The sequence below is a fragment of the Meleagris gallopavo genome, chromosome 1, assembly GCF_000146605.3.
Source record: "Meleagris gallopavo isolate NT-WF06-2002-E0010 breed Aviagen turkey brand Nicholas breeding stock chromosome 1, Turkey_5.1, whole genome shotgun sequence".
In the NCBI taxonomy this organism is placed as follows: Eukaryota; Metazoa; Chordata; class Aves; order Galliformes; family Phasianidae; genus Meleagris; species Meleagris gallopavo.
In genome coordinates this window covers 129,204,012-129,223,337 of record NC_015011.2, presented here as the reverse complement: position 1 = coordinate 129,223,337, position 19,326 = coordinate 129,204,012, and the positions used below count along the sequence as shown (strand labels likewise).

Sequence of the window (19,326 nt, the reverse complement as noted above, 5' to 3'; positions counted from 1 at the left end):
TTATTTGTTAGGGTTGTTGTTGTCTCATAACATAGTATTTCAAAGAGATACATTCAGAGATCTTTTTTCACATACAAAACTTCAGAATGCAGCTGATTTTTTGATTTGATGCTTTGAATATGTTTACCAATCATCAGTTGATCATAAATAGAACTTTAGACTCATCTCTTCTGTTTAGCTCTGTAAGTCATACACCTGTATGTCTAGTATCTGGCGATCATCCTGGAAGTTCCTTTGTTGACAGAAAAGCTGGTACTAGTGTGAGATCTTAATACTGATTTTAGGATGAGGTCAGCACTGGGATCTTGTCCAGAATATCTCATAACTCTGAAGGATTTTGAATCTTCGCATAATGCAAATAGACACTGCATTTTTAAGCTTTTTAAAAATATCGGTTTAAAAAAAATCATTTATTCATGCTATCAAAGTTCATCGCTTAGAGCTAGTTTTGCTTTTCCATTTGTAACTAACACAGTTTGTAAGCTGTAGGTTCTAACAGCAGTGGTCACGTCAAGAAAAGCAGATAAATGCAGGATCAATGACAGTCTGCCTTGGGAGAACATGCGAGATGAAGGCAGTGTGCTCTAAATCAGATGTTAGGAGTGTTTTGAGTTTTGTTGGTTGGCTGTCTCTCTTTAAGTGCAAGTAAAAAAAAAAAGTAGACTTAAAGGCAAAGAGCATCAGTCTAACAGATTTTATAGCACCTCTGTCTTACATGCTCTGTTGTTTCCATTTGGAGCTGAAGAACCTTTTGTTTTTGTGTTTTCTCTCCCACAGCTGACAGCTCTCATATGTGGTTTCATTATCAAGCTGAGGAACTGCCTGCATGATGATGGATTTCTAAGACAGCTCTACACCATTGGCTTGCTGGCGCAGTTTGAGAGCCTGCTGAGCACTTACGGTAAAAGCACAGGGCACACAGGAGACAGGAGCTGTTGAATCACCAAGTTCTGCTTTAAATTGGCTACAGCAGACCACAAGTGTTTGATACAGTCTACAGCTCAGCTACAAAATGTTTTTCAAAATTGAAATGCAAAAGATAATATATGGAGTGCTTAATTCACTGACGACTCTGAATTCACTTTTAATTACTTCTGAAAACATACAAATAAACTTGTCTTCTGATAGAATAGAATGGTTTGAGTTGGAAGGGAGCTTTAAGATCATCTAGTTCCAACCCTCGTGCTATAGGCAGGGACACCTCTCTCTAGACCGGTTTGCTCAAAGCCTCATCCAGCCTGGAAATAATAAGGATAAAGCTTCAAAAAAAAAAAAAAAAAAGCTATCAATTTGATTTTTCTTTGTTTCTTCAAAAACACTTTTATGTTTGTTTTTTCCACAAAGAAATTGAGTAAAATTGCAGTAAGTTGAGAGAAACTATACCTGAAATATGCCCCCTCAATTTTCTTCACCTCTCATAATCCTACAGTACAAGGTGAGATTGGAGAGAGAATACAAAAAGGAAAAATCCTTTGCTAGTATTGTTCCTGTGTCAGAATAGCCATCTGGATGCCAGTTAGGGAGTACTGTACTGAAGAAATCTGGAATATGTTGTAAGATTCTGCAGTACGATATGCCAAAGCCAGTTTTTGGCACGTGTCCATGACAGTGCAGAGAAGCACTTACTAGCATCATCTAAATTGGAAAATCGGAGTACAATCTACATGAAATCCAGTAGTCTGGACTGTGCTGGATGATTGGTGTTTTCTAATACTGCTAAACTGATGAAGTTGATCATGATGTTGTCTGCAGGCTCTAGGCCAAGGTGGACTGGGCTACCTTGCATCTTTATCCACAGAACTTCTTCATGAGATTGATGACCTATAGCCCTAATCAAATCAGTGAAGGGAAGTTGCACATAACTGGTAATGATTACAATTCACTTTTTCCCCCTTGGTTTAGGTGAGGAGCTGGCAATGCTGGAGGACATGAGTTTGGGAATCATGGACTTGAGGAATGTAACCTTTAAAGTAACTCAGGCAACATCAAATACATCTACTGACATGCTGCCAGTCATCACTGGGAATCGGTGAGTAAAAGGGAGGAGAGCAGGAAGTCGTGTGGGAGAATGGAGAAGCAATGATGCTGCACTTAAAATTTAAGTGAATTATGAGCTTTGTACTGTGCTGCTCTTTCCTCTCAGAACTTTAGAGAATTATTAGGTAGCTTACTAGCTCATTTTTTTTTACCGGTGTTTAATTTTACAGAGAGTTAAGCTGAAAAGAAATATATAGCTAAAGCTCAAACTGTGACAATATTTTTATGAGTCAGTATGATCCCAACCTAGCTTTCCATAATCACAAGCCAGTATTATTCAGTCTTCTCTTACGCACTTGTGCTGTTTGTAAATTTCAGACTGATCTTTTGATGCTGATCTCCTTGTTTGAAATTCACTGATGTTGATAAGTTGGACAGTGCTTTACCATATGCATTGACCATTAGCATTAGGCAGCTGGTGGCTGCTGTGTATTTATGATCAATTTCTTAGCTAGCAAAGACAAACTGAATTTAACTTATAGCTGCTGATGTGGTGTTCTGTGCTCTTACCCAGAGAGAGCCAGTTCACAGGTAGGAAAGAGTGGATGGAAGGACAGAGGGCTCAGAGAAGTCAGTGTTTAAATGTTTCTGTGTGTAAGAGTCTTTAGAATCTTTTAGTTTCAAATCTGATTTCTGGAGGAGATAAGGCTTTCTTGGTCAGTGTGGTGTACCAAGTTCCACTGCAGATTTGCACAACTTTGTCCACATCTGAAATACAGCTACAACTCTTGAAAGTAAGGATCCGTAGAGGAATTTAATTAAGTTCAGATTCACATGCAATGAAAAGTGTGCTAGCTGAAGGAGGGCTGCAGTGCAATCATGTACGTGACAGAATTTGCTGAGACCTTTGGGATGGCTGAGAGCTGACAGAAAATCCCTCTCAAAGAAAACCTTTAGTTTAAACCTGCTGTCAGCCACAGGATGCAGATCAAGAGAAAAAGAGTCTTCACTACACTCAGGGCTGATAGTGTTGCTGTAGAGATTTTACCTTAGAATGAGAACAAAAAATCATGCTTATTTATTTTGCTGCAAATGATTGGGAGCTTTACATTTAGAAATGAAAACAGGCTTTTTGCTTTCAGTCACAGCACATGGTTTGTACTTCTATTCAAGGTATGTGTGGGACATGCCAATTTTGATTGCCGTATATACTTCTCAGAGCTCTTTTGCTATACTTGAGTGTATATGCTGACAATGTGTTGTGAGCAGAAAAATTATCATAGGAAAGCTGAACTATAAGGACTTGAGCTTAAGGTCCTGCTACTTCTAGATTAAAGCACAGCACTCAGATCAGAGTGACTTTTGTCCTAGCTACCTGTAACATTTGCAATCATATGTCAACCTGTAGCAGATGTAAGGTGGTATGCACTGATGTTATGGCTCTCACTGATGTTATTACTTCTCATTTACCATGACATAAAGCACACACAGTGCTCTTTGCCTTGGCTCAGTAGACCCAACGTAACCTGCTGGCTTGTAAACTTGAGTCATGATGTTCCATATCAGTTCTCTTGTTAGCTCTCTCTTTGGCTTATGCTCTGGTCACTCCTATCATTGCTTTTGTCCTTTGGCTCTGAAATATCAGTACTACTTAATGTGTCTAAAAATAAATCTTCCTTTGCATATGCATCATCACTAGACATTATCACTGTAAACTCAAATCTACTTTACTCAAGATGGGGTTGTGCCAAAATTTGGCTTTTTTGTCCCTAAGCCACGTTAGAGCAGTAATGTTAATGAGAAGAGCAAAATCAGCTTTTGTCAGAAAATTGACAGATTGGATTGAAATGTCCATGAGAACATAAAATTAACGTTGCAGGTTGTTGCTGGTTTGTATTTGAAGCAGAACTTTTTGTAACTAGAAGCAAGCTGCAGCAGTTTTTTCAAGTCCTCAGTTTTGACTGATACTGATTTTTCTAATAATGGGATTGCATTGTGGATGTTATCCCTCTTCAGAGAAATAACACATTCTCAGAATGATGCTTTTGAATCTTCGTCTAATATTTCTTTCTTTGTTCACAGTGATGGATTTAACGTGAGGATCCCTTTGCCAAGCGCCTTGTTTGATTTGCTGCCGCGAGAGATTCAAAGTGGCATGTTACTGAGGGTTCAGCCTGTGCTCTTCAACGTGGGGATCAATGAGCAGCAAACCCTAGCAGAGAAGTAGGTATTTGTTTCTGCAGCTCAGCCTTAATGGCAGTTCTGCAATCTCCTGTTCGGATGATAGGGTGTCTCTGTGGAGTTACGCTGTTGCATTGCTAACAGTAATTCGTTTTCTCCTCCAATACACAAACAAAGGAGCATGGAACAAAGCTGACAAACAAAAGGAGGTACTTCTTCATATGGCACATAGCTGTGAAGGTTCTTACCTCGTGGCTTTGTTTCTAGTGCAGGTTTATGTTTCAAAAGAGGAAATGTATTTAACACAGATGTGCTGCTTCTCACCTCTGTGACTGGTAGGTCACTGGAGGATGAGATTACTCTGAGTATCATTGTGTTTTTGCCCTGGTGGTTTAGCATTCTTCCCTAGGCTTCCTCTTCTGGAGGAAAGCTGTCAAAATCCAGGGTCTTGGGCTAGATGGACCTTTGTTTTAATGTATTGTTGCATTACTTATATAACACAGCACTGCTTTCGTAATGCTGAAAAATGTAGTTGTGTAATATTTCTTGTTATGGAAACTGTTCTGGAGGAGCCACCAGTTTCCTCAGTTTTAGCTGTATTTTTAAGGAGCATGTTGACAATTGCTGTTTTTATGGAGTGCTCAGTGAAGTCAGGCACAGGCATGTTGTGGCATCAGTGTGCTGTATGATGGTAGACAACTAGAAAACATCAGACTAAGCCATTCCAGCAGTTGTTGTTGTCCTCTGTTGCCTATAAAGGGAGTCCAAGTTGACTCCATAGTTGTAGATGCCAATATGGCGTGCATTCATATTCATGTGCAGGTGTGTATATATGTATGTACATACACATAAATATATGTATATAGTTAAGTGACGTGGATAACGTCAGTGATGAGTGCTTATTACTTTCACATTTTATCACTCCTGGATCCATATTTCTCATTCACATCTGAAATAGAAGTTCTTGATCCTGTCTTCTGAAGCCACAGTTATTTATACACAGTTATTCAAACTCAAAGTTTGAATTTTGGCAAAATGATTTACCACATGGGTTTTTAAATTTGAAAGCAGGGTACAAAAGCCCAAGTATTATTTTCTACAACATTTTGTTTCTGCCTTCCTTCCCACATTTCTCCTCACACTTGTATATTCTCTTTTTCTGGAGTGAATCACATCAACTCTTTCCTGCTATGCTTTACTCTGCATTTGAGTGTTCGCACTTTCTTGGGATGAATCTTTCAACGGTTTTCTTGTCATATTGCCAAGTGAAGTTGTCCTGAAGAAAAGGAGAAAAATTACCTGAAGTTTACTTAACTTCCCTTCTTTACCTTTTAAAGGTTTGGAGACACCTCACTGCAAGAAGTAATAAACATGGAAAGCTTAGTGCGGTTAAATTCGTATTTTGAGCAGTTCAAGGAAGTTTTGCCCGATGATTGTAAGTATTTGATAATTGATGGCAAATTTAGTTGAACTTCTCAGGCTCATTTTCTTGTTTGTTTTAAGCTAGTTCTTTAAATGTTGTTATGCCCACGTCAGTAAACTCCAATAAATGATGCAGCTCAGTTTTACTGTGTGATAATTTTATTTTAATTTGCAGGTAGAGTAGATTTAAGTGTTTCAAAGTTCAGTCTGAATAACTTTCCTTTTCTTAATCTTCTTTTGAATCTTTTTCCAAGTGACATTATATATTTTATAAACATAGAGCCATGCAGTGAGATTGCTGTGACAGGTCATAGCAGCAGCACTTCTGTGTACAGTTTTTGGTCATGTTCTCTTAATGACCTGTACAGAGAGCAACTGCCATTTTTTGGGAACCTCTTAATCACGTCCTCTCTACCTATCCTTTGTGCATGTAATTGTCACATCTGCAGCCAACGACAGAGAAGTCGAGCATGTGGAAGAGAGACAGTAGCTGCAAGATTGAATGTTACTGGTAATATAGGAAAATTTCTTGCTTATTATGTTTTTTATTTTTTATTTTTTTAGGAGACAGTGGCTCAAATGTCCCCAGAAACTGTGACAATTAATTAGTTTGTTATGATTAATACCAACCGTCTTATGAACTAATTTCTTGTTCCCCAAATTGCAGTTTTATTGCAGAAACAGAAATGCAGCAACATGCACTGGAATGGTTAGAATGCTATTTGCTAAAGTAGCTTATAACACTTTCAGCACCCTGCATTATATTTGATGCAGCTCAGAGCCCTCCCTTTCCAGTCACTCACAGTTGAGCACAATAGTTTTCTCTGAAGTTTTAGATGCAGAATTTTAAGCTGTATTTTTTGTATAGTAGTCTCATATCAGACTGTCTTATAAACTTCAGAAATTCATCAATTTATGTTGATTTTTGTTCTACTATTCTCCCTGTTCCTTTCTGTCCATAGTCTTCCTTATCTCATACCTTTATTTCAGTCTCTTCCCTCATTCCCAAACCTCACATTGATGTAGTAATCTGTTAGCTTTTGCCTTCTTCTGTTAACTTTTCATTTAATCCTGCGGTATGCTTTCTGTCCTGTCATTTGTTCCTTGTTCTTGTTTTTGAACTCTGTTTTGTCATTATATTTACTTTCTCTTATTTTTAAAGAGCACTGGCTTCACGACTTCAAGCTTCACCAACACTCACTTCTCGTAACAGAAATTTGCCTCAAGTAACTTGAAGTTCTGAATAAAACTAATGTTCAGCGTTGCACCTTAACAGCAAAACAGAGCAGAACGGTTTTGTGTCCACCTTGTGTTTCTCCTTCACTCCAGCTGCCTGTTGTAACACTGAGCTCCCTGCCACATGAGATGAATACCTATGAAAGGGAAAATCTACCCTCTGCCAGAATTTTGTTCTGCTTCACTGTTTTTTCCCGAGTAAACGTGGACATACTGTACCTGGTCTTGCAGTCTAGCTTGGACAAATATTTTGTGGTTATAAATATTAAGAAAAAGTTTTGAGTAGAAGTGTGGAAAAAAAAATAATGCAGGTGTCCCGACAGATGTGTTAGAGATGCTCTGTGAAAAACTGAAACATGGACAAACCTGGGAGTGTGCTTGTCCAAGAAAGGGCTGGGAGTACATTTTGTGCCTCCTCTGTGGTGATGGTCAGGATGTACAAAGTGCAAAATACTTCTCCATGAGCCCTTGCCAGGAGAGAATAACTTATTTTACAGGAAAAAAAAGAAAAAAAGTTGTATTATGAGCAGCAGTTGTGTATCCTGTGTTATACAGGCAACAGGAAGCAAACATACAAACAGATCCTTCTAGGGACAGGCAGCATAGTGATGTTTGCTGGTATCTTGTAGGTGTTCTCTTCCAGAACAATACATGAGGAAAGATTTTCCCTGATCCAGTATCATTTTTTTTTTTTTCTGAAAACGTGTGCCATGAATTCTGAGCACTGCAGAATTTCCAAGAAGTCAGTTACTGTTTAGTTGTTCCCTTTGATCTCCTTGTCTCTAGACATACTCAGGGAGGTGACTTTGGCCTTTTTTTTGTTTGTTTATAGACATCAGAGTGTTTCTTGTAGCTTTAAAAATGAAGACGTGAGCGGAAATAAAATGGTATCTTCACATTTTCTGTAGAGACATACATGATTTCCTGTCACATCTGTGGAGTGCAGTGCCAGCAGTTACATGTTTCTATATAGTCCTGAGCAGCATGTCAAAGCAAGTACATCTTTGCAAACAAGATACTGTACCAATCTTATTCCCTTCGTTCCCTCTGTTACTGTACTGCTGTATCACATTCTGAACCCCTGAAATTTTAAATGACATGAATATATATTTCCAGTAGACTTTTATTAAACTTGAATTTGGTTTTCGATGGCATTGTGTAATTAAGAATTGAGTTAGTTGTGAGCTTTGATAGTTTGAAGAAAACATGACTGTATTTCCAATGGGAAGCACTTTTCATGCAACTGATCTTTCTGAAAGTGTTGAATACAACTAAAAAATGTGGACTTGGTTTTGTTTGTATTGTAGGTCTACCTCGATCTCGTAGTCAGACGTGCCTGCCTGAACTGTTAAGGTTTCTGGGACAAAATGTACACGCAAGGAAAAATAAGAATGTTGATATCCTTTGGCAAGCAGCTGAGGTATTTAGTAATCTGAGTATTTCTGTATAGTTCAGTTGATTTTCTGTATACGTGCATAGTTTCCACATTTTATTAGTGATATATTCAGATTTCTTCACTTGCATGCATTAGCTTGGAAATGTTGTCTGGCTGAACCTCTTCCAGAATTCAGCCGCAGGGAAGTAAAAAAAAAAGGATTTTTTTGCACATCAATATTTTCTCTACAACTCAAGTAACAAAATACTGCTGTACCACAGATGACAATTTTTTACATCAGAGTCCTACACAGGATTTATATCTCTTCAAGGAGGAGAAATACAGGTCTGTTGTGTTCTCTGGCAGAAGGTAATGCATGAGGAAGGAATGATCGATTGTGTATCCCGTTTCTAGATATGCCGCAGACTAAATGGTGTTCGGTTTACAAGCTGTAAAAGTGCCAAGGATAGGACTGCTATGTCGGTCACCCTAGAGCAGTGTTTGATCCTACAGCATGAACATGGAATGGCTCCACAGGTCTTCACTCAGGCTCTCGAGTGTATGAGGAGGTAAGAGTTTTACTGTGTCTCTTAGTCCTAAGTAAGGAACCATGCAAACTGCAGAGCAGAGGTGGTCTCTGTTTCTATCAAAAGAAACAAGCAGTAAAACAAAGCCAAAAAAGCTCCAAAACTGGTTGTAGGATTCATCCCTTGCTTGCATGTCTTAGGGAGTTATACTAGTGAAGCTGGTCCTTATTGGGTTTGCATCAGATGGGTTTTAGTTTTCAATAGTGAACTGGAAGTTTTCAGAGAAGCATATGAAAACAAGTTTGCAATTAATGCTGAGCTTTACAGAACAGGAAACTGGTGCTTCTTTGAAAGTTGTCTGATGATGAGGTTGTTGCTGTCACAGCACTGGGTTTCTTAGTTCTAGATCAGGCATCAGCTGTCTCTGATTTCTCAGAGATGCATGTTGTTCTTTGAAACACAGACTCCTGCAGTTTGCACTGGTTTGACACATGTATTCTTCAGCAGTGAAACACTTTGCTCACCGGGCAAAATGTCAGTATGAGTGTTTCACAGTGCAGCAATCAAATTTCATCACAGCGTGTCAGTGTGCTGTTGTCCTACCAGTATAATGATGTTCTGTATTCTGAAGCAGCAGAGATGTTTGCAGAATTCAATACTGTACTAAAAAAATCTGTTTACTGTTGTTCAATGCCTTGTTTCAAGCACTGCTGGAAAACTCCGTAACTCACATACCAAAAGAAAGGATAAGAAATCTAGCTTTAGTCTTTATCAATGTAGTTCAACAATGCTGTTCAGTCCTGTTTTTCAACATTCACTCTTACTGAATGTACTGTACTGTGTGTCTTCTCACCAAATTCTCTAGAGTGTTCAATTCTCTTATCCTTTCTGTATGTTTTTGCTGTTTGACCCTTTCTTACTCTTCGGGTACTGAGAAGGAAAATGTCTCATATAATAGCACTCGCAGCCTCTTACACTAAAAACTTGTTTTTCATTTCAATGTCTAACTGGACGTCACTGGGCCTTTTTATGTTCACTTTTTGTTGGACTGTTACAAAATTAATACCCTATATGAAAACTGTGCATCCAGAGTTTGGCATTTGAAGTAAAGACAGCTCAGAATAGCTTGTGAGGGAGAAGTTACTGACTTAACAGAGCTGAGTGACTCTCAAATACCTTATTGTTTAAACTGTGCAACTTGTTGGTGTAGACATCTGAAAGAAAAAAGCTTCGTTGTGCAGTTTTAACAAAGCTATTTGCTTAGTAAGAATAAAAACTGAACAAGTATAATACTAGGGATCTTGACGAGTTAATATTTTTAATGCAGTCAGGGTCACAGTACAGACAGAGATTAATAACAACATTGTGTTGGGCCCCTATACCATCAGTTTAATTTACTACCATATCAGATAAAACACTGACATAAGAAACACATTGCTTTGTGTTGACCTACATCGAGTATTGAAAGTAGGCCAACTTAATCAAAACCTTTGGCTAGCATGTTCCAGCAACGTTAGAAACTTGCTCTAACAGATGAAAGATGTGGCTTGCTCTTCTTCTGTTAAATTGTTGAATAAGAGGGATTGCGCAGAATAAATGCTGACTAATCCTAATGGAATACTAAGACAAGATGGGTTTTCATCAAGTTTATTGCTGTTTCTTCCTCACGTCTCATTGCTTTTTAGGGTAGGTTGTTTGTTTAAATATATTCTCCAATTCTATTTGAGAACAATGGCAAAAATTTAAAAAGCTTGAATAGAGGGATAGGGTTATGGAACAAATACAGAGTATTGCAAGTTGGAAGGGACCCACGTGGGTCATTGAGTCCAACTCTAGGCTCAATATATGCAAATCCAACTCTGCCCAAAACCATTTTGACCTGGACAGGATGACCTGACCTGGATGATGACCTAACCTGGATGCCTGATGTAGGAGATGGAAAAGTTACAAATTACTTCTAGAGCATTGAAAAAATAACCTTTTTTTCATTTAACCTGGACCTTATTTGATTTATGTAATTGTAGGAAAAAAGTAAGGCTTGGTTCAATCTTGATTATAAACATTTCAAGAAATGGTGCAGAACTTGTGTTTTGCTTTTGATAAAACATTTTCAGTTGGGCCAAAATACAGAACTGTTCCTGAACCTTGGGAAATATCCAACAGCACTATTGTCTTTTTATTCTTTTAAACATACTATCAATGCATCAGTTGCATACAGTTTTCCCTGGCACTGTTGGAGCTCTGAGGACTGATTCTGAAATCTAAAAACAGAATTTTACATGAAGAAGTGAATAGGCCTGTCCTCAAAGCAGTGTAAGCATCGGGGACATAGTGAGATGGGCTGTGCAACATCTTTCCTTCAGAGGTGTACATTGAGGTGCTTCAGAAACACACATTTTGGAAGTGTATCAATACACACTTGAATTAATTTTGAAGGTGAAAAGCAAGTGGGTAGTTTGGGTGGTTTTTGGTTTGTTTGTTGATTTTTTGTTTGTTTGTTTTGTTTATATATTGAGCATTTAGTTAAGAGGTTAAAGTATTTCACTGCAGCTCACGTGGAAAGATGTTTGAAAGGGTCAAATACTACAATGGTTATTCATGTTCAGCTTGCTTTTCAGAGCTCCACTTTTTTGCAGCATGCAGAAGCATGGCAGAGCTGCATGGGATATTGCTTGGTAATCTGAAAGAATGAACATGGAAAACCATTAATGTTCAACCTACATGTGTTTATTTTCAGTAGACTACAGTACTTCTTTCTTATTTTTCTCTTTTATTCTCTTTCCCTCTCCTTTTATTTGTAATTGTGCTGATATATATTTTTGAGATGTTTTCCCCGTTTTTCTTTACTTCATATTCTGGTTTTTTGTGGCTTCTTCCATCTTTTTTTCATCTTCTTGACCACTTTGCGTTGCCATCTCTTTTTACGCATTCATTTGCATGTCCGTCTTCTTTTCTGTTTTATTTTTCCTCCTCCCAACCTTCTTCCTTTTCACAGCATTGGAACACGGGAGGTAGTCACCCAGAAGAACTTGAGTGGCTTGGTGCCCATCCGAGATTTCAGACTAGATCCCAGCCTCCTCTACTCTATTCCTTTACTAGCTCTCAGCCCCAATTTACTGATTGTGTGGCTGTTTCTGAGCATAGCGTACCTGGTGGCCAGATTACGTTGCAAGTGAAGATAAGGTTAAAACAAAAATGAAAACAAAAACAAACAAAAAAAAAATTGCTTGAACGTGTATTGCCACTTGGTACCTGCTGGACAAAAGAATGTGTCATAACATTGTCTGCCAAGAATTATTATTATGCCTTACAATTTTACGTTTCTATTGTACTAAACTGTAAATATACATCAAATTATTTTATCAAGAAGAATTGTATTGAAACTTTAAATTACTGTTCTGCTTTCAGTGCTTGTAACATAGTCTGACATTTGGCCTGTTACCTCGTTACTTTAGCCGGCCTGAAGATCTCTTACCAAATATAGTTTTGTGTTACTTGTTTCATGTATTCCAGAGAAAGGAACTCTGAAAAGAATTTGTATCTTTTGTATATTCAGGGTATATGCTAATCTTGCCTTTCATTTTTACAAGCTATGAAGAGAAAAATAAAAAATATGGGTGGGGTTTATAAGAAATTCTAAGAAATTTATTTAAAGAAGTAAACAAATTTGTACCTTTATTTCAAAACATAATATCCAAATTATTATTACACAATTTGTAGAACCATAGTCTCGTTCCTTTCTCGTGGTTGCGTATGTTCCAGTAGACTAGTGTACCCACTAAACAACAACTTGCAGTGTGCTGCATGCAGGATTATTTCATTATATTTATAGATCTGCATTTTGTAATATATTAAAGACAAAAAGATAATGATGTCTGATTAGCGAGAGTATGTAATTGGCAGAGCCTGCTAATGATCCACTGTCTGTTTCAGGTGCTTTGTTCTATAACTTATTCTGAAACAGGGTCATTATCATCCTATTGAAGTTAGTCTACAATATTTCAAGCAAGGAAAGGAAGGTATTAATTAGCTCTGTTATTTGGTGGGCTTGAGGTTTTCCACTAGGCTTTGTGTTAATGACACTGGACTAAATATTAGTTATTTCCATTTTTGAGTGTCGGACAGCTTTAATAAGTTATGATGATGATAGACAGTGATTTAGAGGTAAATGAGTGATGGCAAGAACATTTATTTAAGTGATGATGCTGAAGAAATTTGCCTAGTTTAGTCACGCAGAACGATTGTGGAAGAAATTTGGACACCATTTGTATCTAACATCTAACTGGGGTAAGCCTGTTCAAAATGGTGGACTCTGTTGATGTAGTAGTCTGGAAGTGCTTGTCAATAGCAATAGTTCATTGAAAAACTAACCTCATTTAACATAGTTTGCTAAATTCGTAAAGGGATTTAGTTTGCTTGGTGCCTAAGATGACAGAATGTTGAGCTTGATGACCAAGGAGAACTCCGCTAGTACTGTGATTTCTAATTTCTACTATTATTAACTTGCTCGGAAGACATAGATAGCTATAGCTTATATTATCAATTTTAATGTATTTTGAAAGCTCCTGAAGGAGGTATGCTTAAAAAAGAGAAGAACATAGTTTAAGGAAAAAAAGAAAAAAAAAAAAAAAGGAAAAAAAAGACTAAAATCCTAAATTTGGCAAGTATTCTAACTAAATGAAGTACATGGTTATACTCATGTCTTTGTGAAAGAAGACTGTACAGTACACTATCACCTGGTATTTTTCTCACTATTCTTCCAATTTTGTTTTTAAAAGAAAAGAAAGCCCACAGACAGTGTATGTATATATTTAAGCATTTATCCTATTTATTTTGAATTGTTTCAGCAAAGCCTTGCGGGCTTTAAAAACATGGTGTGATGGTATTGGACATTTCCACATCCTGTGCTGCTGCCCAGTACCATTGCATCTCAATACAAATAATTTCTTTTTTCTGATAAGATTGGTTTGTTTGCTATAAGTACCAAAACTCACTTTTTACGCAGTAAAGGGTGATTAGGTTCACTGTAGCCTTCTTGGTGAGTGTCCTGGGTTCAGCCTACCAAGATGCGAAAGTAACTTTAGTAGGGGTGTCTCCACTGAGCTCCCTGATGTTATTAAGTCTGTTATAAATGCAGTATGAAGCTTTGCTTGTTTACTGTTGTTGACAAGATTAGGTGTGCAATAAGACCACTTTTAAATTAATTTACAGTGAAAACTAAGACCTTTTGAAAACAAGATGGGTTCTTTCTTACCCTTTGGTTGGGACAGGTTTTCATTTTTTCTTCTTTAGTTCAGCCTGTGCTTTCATTCTGGGATTCAGATTTAAAATGATGCAGTGCTTACAGCTCACGTGTCTCCAGAAGCTCTGCAGCACACAAAATAGGTGAAATACATCTTTGTCATCGTGCCTGTGGGCCACCTGTGCCACAGAGGGACACGGGCAATGCAGGCAGCGGAATGAGTAATGAGCAGAATTATTCACTTCCAATTGGAAATTCTCTGTTGGCATCCCATACTTTTTATTTTAATTAGATGTTTTTATTACTGCTCTGAAAGATATTTTCTGCCAATCCTTGACGGATCCATTTGCAGCAGTCTTTGGGGGATGTGTAATGCACTAAGCAGTGTCATAGAAACAGTGTCACAAGGTGCAATCCATTCTGTAGGACAGTCACACACAGCATATACTGAGAGACTTCAAACATAAGCTGTTAACTGCATTGAAAACGTTCAGTGTTCTATGAAGTTAAACTAGGTGGTACATAAGTAGCAGAGCTACAGTCAGTGTGATTAACCAAAATTAGAGGAACAGTGAGATCAGCAACAGCAGAGAGCTTTCAAACTGAAGCAGAAACCAAACCCTCCTTGTGAGTCAGATTGCCTCTGTTTAGCTGGTACCTGCTGCAGCCATCTCCAGAACAGGAATGGTGGGACATTCCCACCGTAAGATTGTGTACTGTACACTTTGCCATGAACTTTTATTATTAGATCAGTGTTTAGGTTTCCATTCTCTATCAGAACACATTCTCATGTGAGCCTAAATTGATTTCTAATATATATTTAAAATGCAGTGCTTCCTCTTTGTATGTCTGTTTTGGATTTGAAATAGATTTACAATCGTAAACAAGCCTTATAAGTGGAATCGTTTTTTATTGTAGCACAGAACCTCTTTGTAATGTGGGGCAGTTGCACCAAAGCATTGGGTAAAGTTGGACTCCCAAATTCTGCACAGCTTTGTTCCATTGGGGTGATGACTGTCAATGCAGCCAATACAAAGCTGCTCTTTCCTGGTGTTTTGTGGGGTTTTTTTAAGAGTATGTTGGTTTTCAAGTCAATTTATGCACGCAAAGATAACTGGAAAGCCATTATTTTTATATCAGCTCTGATCCTTAAGTAAGTTCTGATAGCGCTGATGTACAGGGAACAATAAAATAAAGCTCCTGTTGAGAGATGGACAGCCTTTCTTTTCCAACATAACATACTAACGAATTAGCAGAACTGCATTTAAGCAATCTTTTGGGATCCTTTGTGCAATGAAGTGGCACGCGAACGCCGTAACAGCGTACCCTGAAATACATGAAACCTTCCTAAAAGAACTTTCTCACTGGATGCACTGCTGCTTTTTAGAAATGCAAAACTAGCGATCAGACATAGCATGTGTCCATTCTGTGTGCTTCTTACTAGCATTGTATGAGGAGTCATCATCTTTAATATTTGCAGTGGCAAATTAATTAAGCGCTCATTAAATATAACCAACTTTTTGTTAATGCTATGAAATAACCAGTTCATTTCATCTTAGTTTAAGTCTTTTTTCTTTTTTTTTTTCTTTTCCGTTTTACTGCTGTCATTTTTTTGTGCTTGTTTTTTTTCCCCAGTGAGGGGTGTCGACGAGAAAATACAATGAAGAATGTTGGATGTCGCAAGTATGCATTTAATTCCCTGCAACTGAAGGCTTTCCCAAAGTATTACAGGCCTCCAGAAGGAACTTATGGAAAAGTTGAAACTTAAGCATCTTATGTCCTTTAATTGCTGTTCCATTAAGACGTGTGGCTGCACTCTAGACTAATACATGATTCTGTCATCCAGACCAGACCAGTAACCTTTTTGTACGTTTCACTAGGCTATATGGAGCATGTTACTTACCAGTTGGAGTCTATAGTAACAGTTATTCTGACACCTTAGCTTGAGAATAGTGTGATGACTCTGCCCATTTAAATAGCCTTCAGTGTATGTAAGATGAGCAGATATTGTGCTATTTAATAATTACCTACATGCAAATAGCTGGGTACCTCCTGGATGGGCAAGGACTTTGCGAATGGCATTGAGGCAGCTGCTTCACGTAGTTCTTTCTATACTGAGCTGACTTCAGACTGAGCTTTTCATCACTTATTCAAACTGAGAGTAAAACTCAACCGTTGTAAATAAAAAGGGACTGGACAGTAGGCAGTCTAATAACAGTAGGATGCATTATTGCAATCAAGAAACAGATGTTTAACTTCTAGAAATAATCAGCACAATAGCAGCCAGGAGTATAAATTGTTCCACTGTATATAGGATGCCATCTTGAAATATGAAAAGAATAATAAATAAAAAGACTGGGCCTATGAGGTCTAGTTTGTAGTTCTGTCCAGATAAAGACAAATTCTGGTCAGTTTTAGCACAAAAGGACTTGGGCAAATGTTAACCAATTTTAAAAAGCGTTTCAAAACATAATGACGTTAATCGATTAATGGCAGCAACAGTTCTCCCAGCCCTTCCCCACTATGACATGTTCATTGTGTTCCATGGTAGTGTATATCAATCAATGTGCTTCTTTATCCATGGCTTTTTATATTGCTTCTGGATTGTAAGCGTTAGGATGTCGGGGCATTGCATTTTTTAAATCGGTGTTTGGTTTTATATCAGTATCTGTCAACTCAAAAATGCTAAAAGTACCCAGCATCCCCCTTACTGCCTGACAAAAATGTTACATTTATTAAGTTTTGCTCATTTTGATGGAACGTAACTCATGAGAACCTCAGGTGTTCTAGCTTAAGGCCAAGGCTTGATTGTCTATCACTTTGATAGCATTTCATAAAGGTTCAGTACATCTCCTTGGAAATCATCTCCGAAAAGATGCCTTGAAGATAGAGGATACGTTCTTAAAAAGCAGCTAAATGTTAAGTTGCAAATCTTAACAGGATTAAATAATTCCTAGCTAGCTTCATTCAGCCCTCTGTGCCCTACCACTCTTGTTTCTGAGGGCTATGAGCTGTAGAATAGAGAAGCTGGTCATTTGTTCTTGTGAGAGTAGCAACAGCCAGGTAAGTATATGGCTGTTTTCTGGCTTCTTTCTCCCTCCCACTGATGTTTGTCTGTGCTGTCACTGCTCTATCAGTCATGTTCATTCTGCTCCCATATAGGTTTGGGGGTTTTAAGTCCAGCAGTTTTTGCATTTTGCTTTTAGCAGTCTGACACTGAGCAGCATGTCACAAAGCCAGCCAAGAGAGTTCTGCTGAACCACGTTGTTACCGTTACTGCAGTCATTCTAGGAGGGGAAACAAAAATGCTGTGCAAATTCAATGCATTTGTAGTTCTTTTCCCAGTTCTAAGCTCCTTCTGTAGTAGGATGGACCCTTGGGAAATTGCAAACCTTGTCCTCCAGTTAAAAATTGTTGCTTTTTGTTCTTTTTTTTTAATATGTAAAGAAATGTTTGGTGAAAACCATTGCAATGAGATTTCTTTGGACATTATTCTCTTAGTTCTGCTCAGCCTTCAGCCCCTGACCCGTTATTAAAAGCTACATTTATTTTTGTATGAACGATAGTCTTCATAGCCCTTAGTTTTTATGAGTTTTAGTTTTATTTTGTATATTTCAAACACAGTTAATATTTTAAGTCCTATATTGTTACACTAAAAGTCTTCTTCCAGCGTTCAGCTTCAGAAGAAAACAAGAGGTCTGTGGTTGCAATTAGCAGAGCCACTCTGTTAGACGGTGGCCCACAGTCATTAGGTCTACTTAGAGCTTAGTGATCCTTTATTTATTTTGCACACCAAATGTAATTGGAAGCTCCCCAATTTTCTATATGCATGGTTTTTGCTCACCTCTTTAAAGTGGTGGAATATTTTAAGTATACTTCCATGTAGAGCATCATGGTCCAGCTGACGTGTGACAGGTACAGCTGTCGGCACAATGCACGCCAATGGCTTCTTCTAAAGGGCGTAACGAGCAGGGAGGTCTTGAGCAGTTAATCAAAAAAGACAAACTGTGAAACTTGAAATCCACATAGGACACTTCACAAGGGTGAAGTAAGCTTTTCTGTTGCACAGGAGAGACAAAACTTAAGGATTACTGTAAAATGAAGTTCTGTCTAATGTTCTTTTTTGAGTACGTTTTTTAAATTATAAAACATACAAAAGTAAAAAGACAAAAAAAAAAAAAAAATCCAACTTGCCGAGTATGTTCTGTGTATGTTCTGTGAAAGTATTTACAGCACAGTTGCCTTTTGTTTCATTTATACATGTAAAATTATTGTATAATACGACACTGTTTTGTCCCAACACAATTGTATTTGCCAAGCTTTGTGCATTGAAAGATTTTTATTTATTTGTTTTTGGGCAGTATTAATATATCATAAACATATGGCTACTGTTTTATATATCCTAGTTCATCCAATCCATGTATGCTGTACATGTGCTAGTCTTTAGGATGAAAACCAATAAAGAACTGACAAGAGTAACGAGGTGGCTTACTTCTATTGCTTTCTTGGGTAAACTAATCAGCACTTTAAGGCTCGGCATGCTTTGTCTGCTCTTCAGTCGACTGGTGCCTACAACAGTGCTGGTTGTTGCTGTACAGCAGGGATAAGCTGGCCTTGATCCACAAACCACCCAGCCCATGTGCAGCTACACGGTGCGACCGCTAATGCAACCGCTCTGATCACAAAGTGACATCTTCAGATGCCGCCGAGCGTAAAATGCGGAGTGATGCCCAGTGGAAGGGCTGCTTATAGATGTAAAAACAGTTGGTTTCTTTTTTTGTGGAAGAAAGGTTCCTTTTTAATGTAAGTGTTGGGTATTTGCCTGGCCTCTCACTGCAGGTGTATGCAACACAAATGAAGAAACACCTCCACAAGTCTGCATATTGTGCACAGATGTAATTCTCTGCCCAGCAGCTGCTGCACAAAAGATTCGGGTGCTCTGGGTTTTAAATCATGTTCAGTAACCATACAGATGTAATGTTTCAAGATTTGCCTTTGCTGACCACTTCTTAATGCCCTACTGCTGACCTTGCAAAAAGCACCTCTTTCCTAAGGTAAGAACGTTGCTGTGTACTTCTTGCTGTTAAACACAGATGGTTGAAGTTGAGCATCTGAAGACATTCTGAGCTGTTACAGGAATCATCATTCGCTTGCAGCTGATGCACGTGTCCATGAAGATAATCCAAGGCAACTCAGAACGCAGGCAGCCTGTGTACCTCCACCCATAGGAGGAGCATAGGCATGTCCTGAGGTTATCCCCTTGCCTCCAGGAGCTGCTGACAGCAGCACTGCCTGCTCTCCAGTCTCTAGCTGTTCCAGCTGCAGCCTTGAAGCAGGGCTCGATGCTCTGGCACAGCCTCCCACCA

The 19,326-nt window shown here is 38.2% G+C and overlaps 1 protein-coding gene across 18 annotated transcripts in view; it reads left to right on the top strand.

Annotated features, from left to right (window-relative positions):
- The window catches only part of INPP4A (inositol polyphosphate-4-phosphatase type I A), a 109,972-nt gene extending 91,533 nt beyond the window's left edge, over positions 1-18,439 (top strand). For 7 of the 18 annotated variants that reach the window (XM_019622980.2, XM_019622997.2, XM_019623025.2 and 4 more), the window contains 7 exons: positions 778-901; positions 1,903-2,029; positions 4,060-4,200; positions 5,496-5,593; positions 8,124-8,236; positions 8,606-8,760; positions 11,714-11,894. In XM_019622980.2, the coding sequence (XP_019478525.1) occupies positions 778-901; positions 1,903-2,029; positions 4,060-4,200; positions 5,496-5,593; positions 8,124-8,236; positions 8,606-8,760; positions 11,714-11,894 (939 nt within the window). The other 11 variants (XM_010727626.3, XM_019623034.2, XM_031557605.1 and 8 more) reach the window with 3 other exon arrangements.
- The last annotated feature ends 887 nt before the right edge of the window (positions 18,440-19,326 follow it).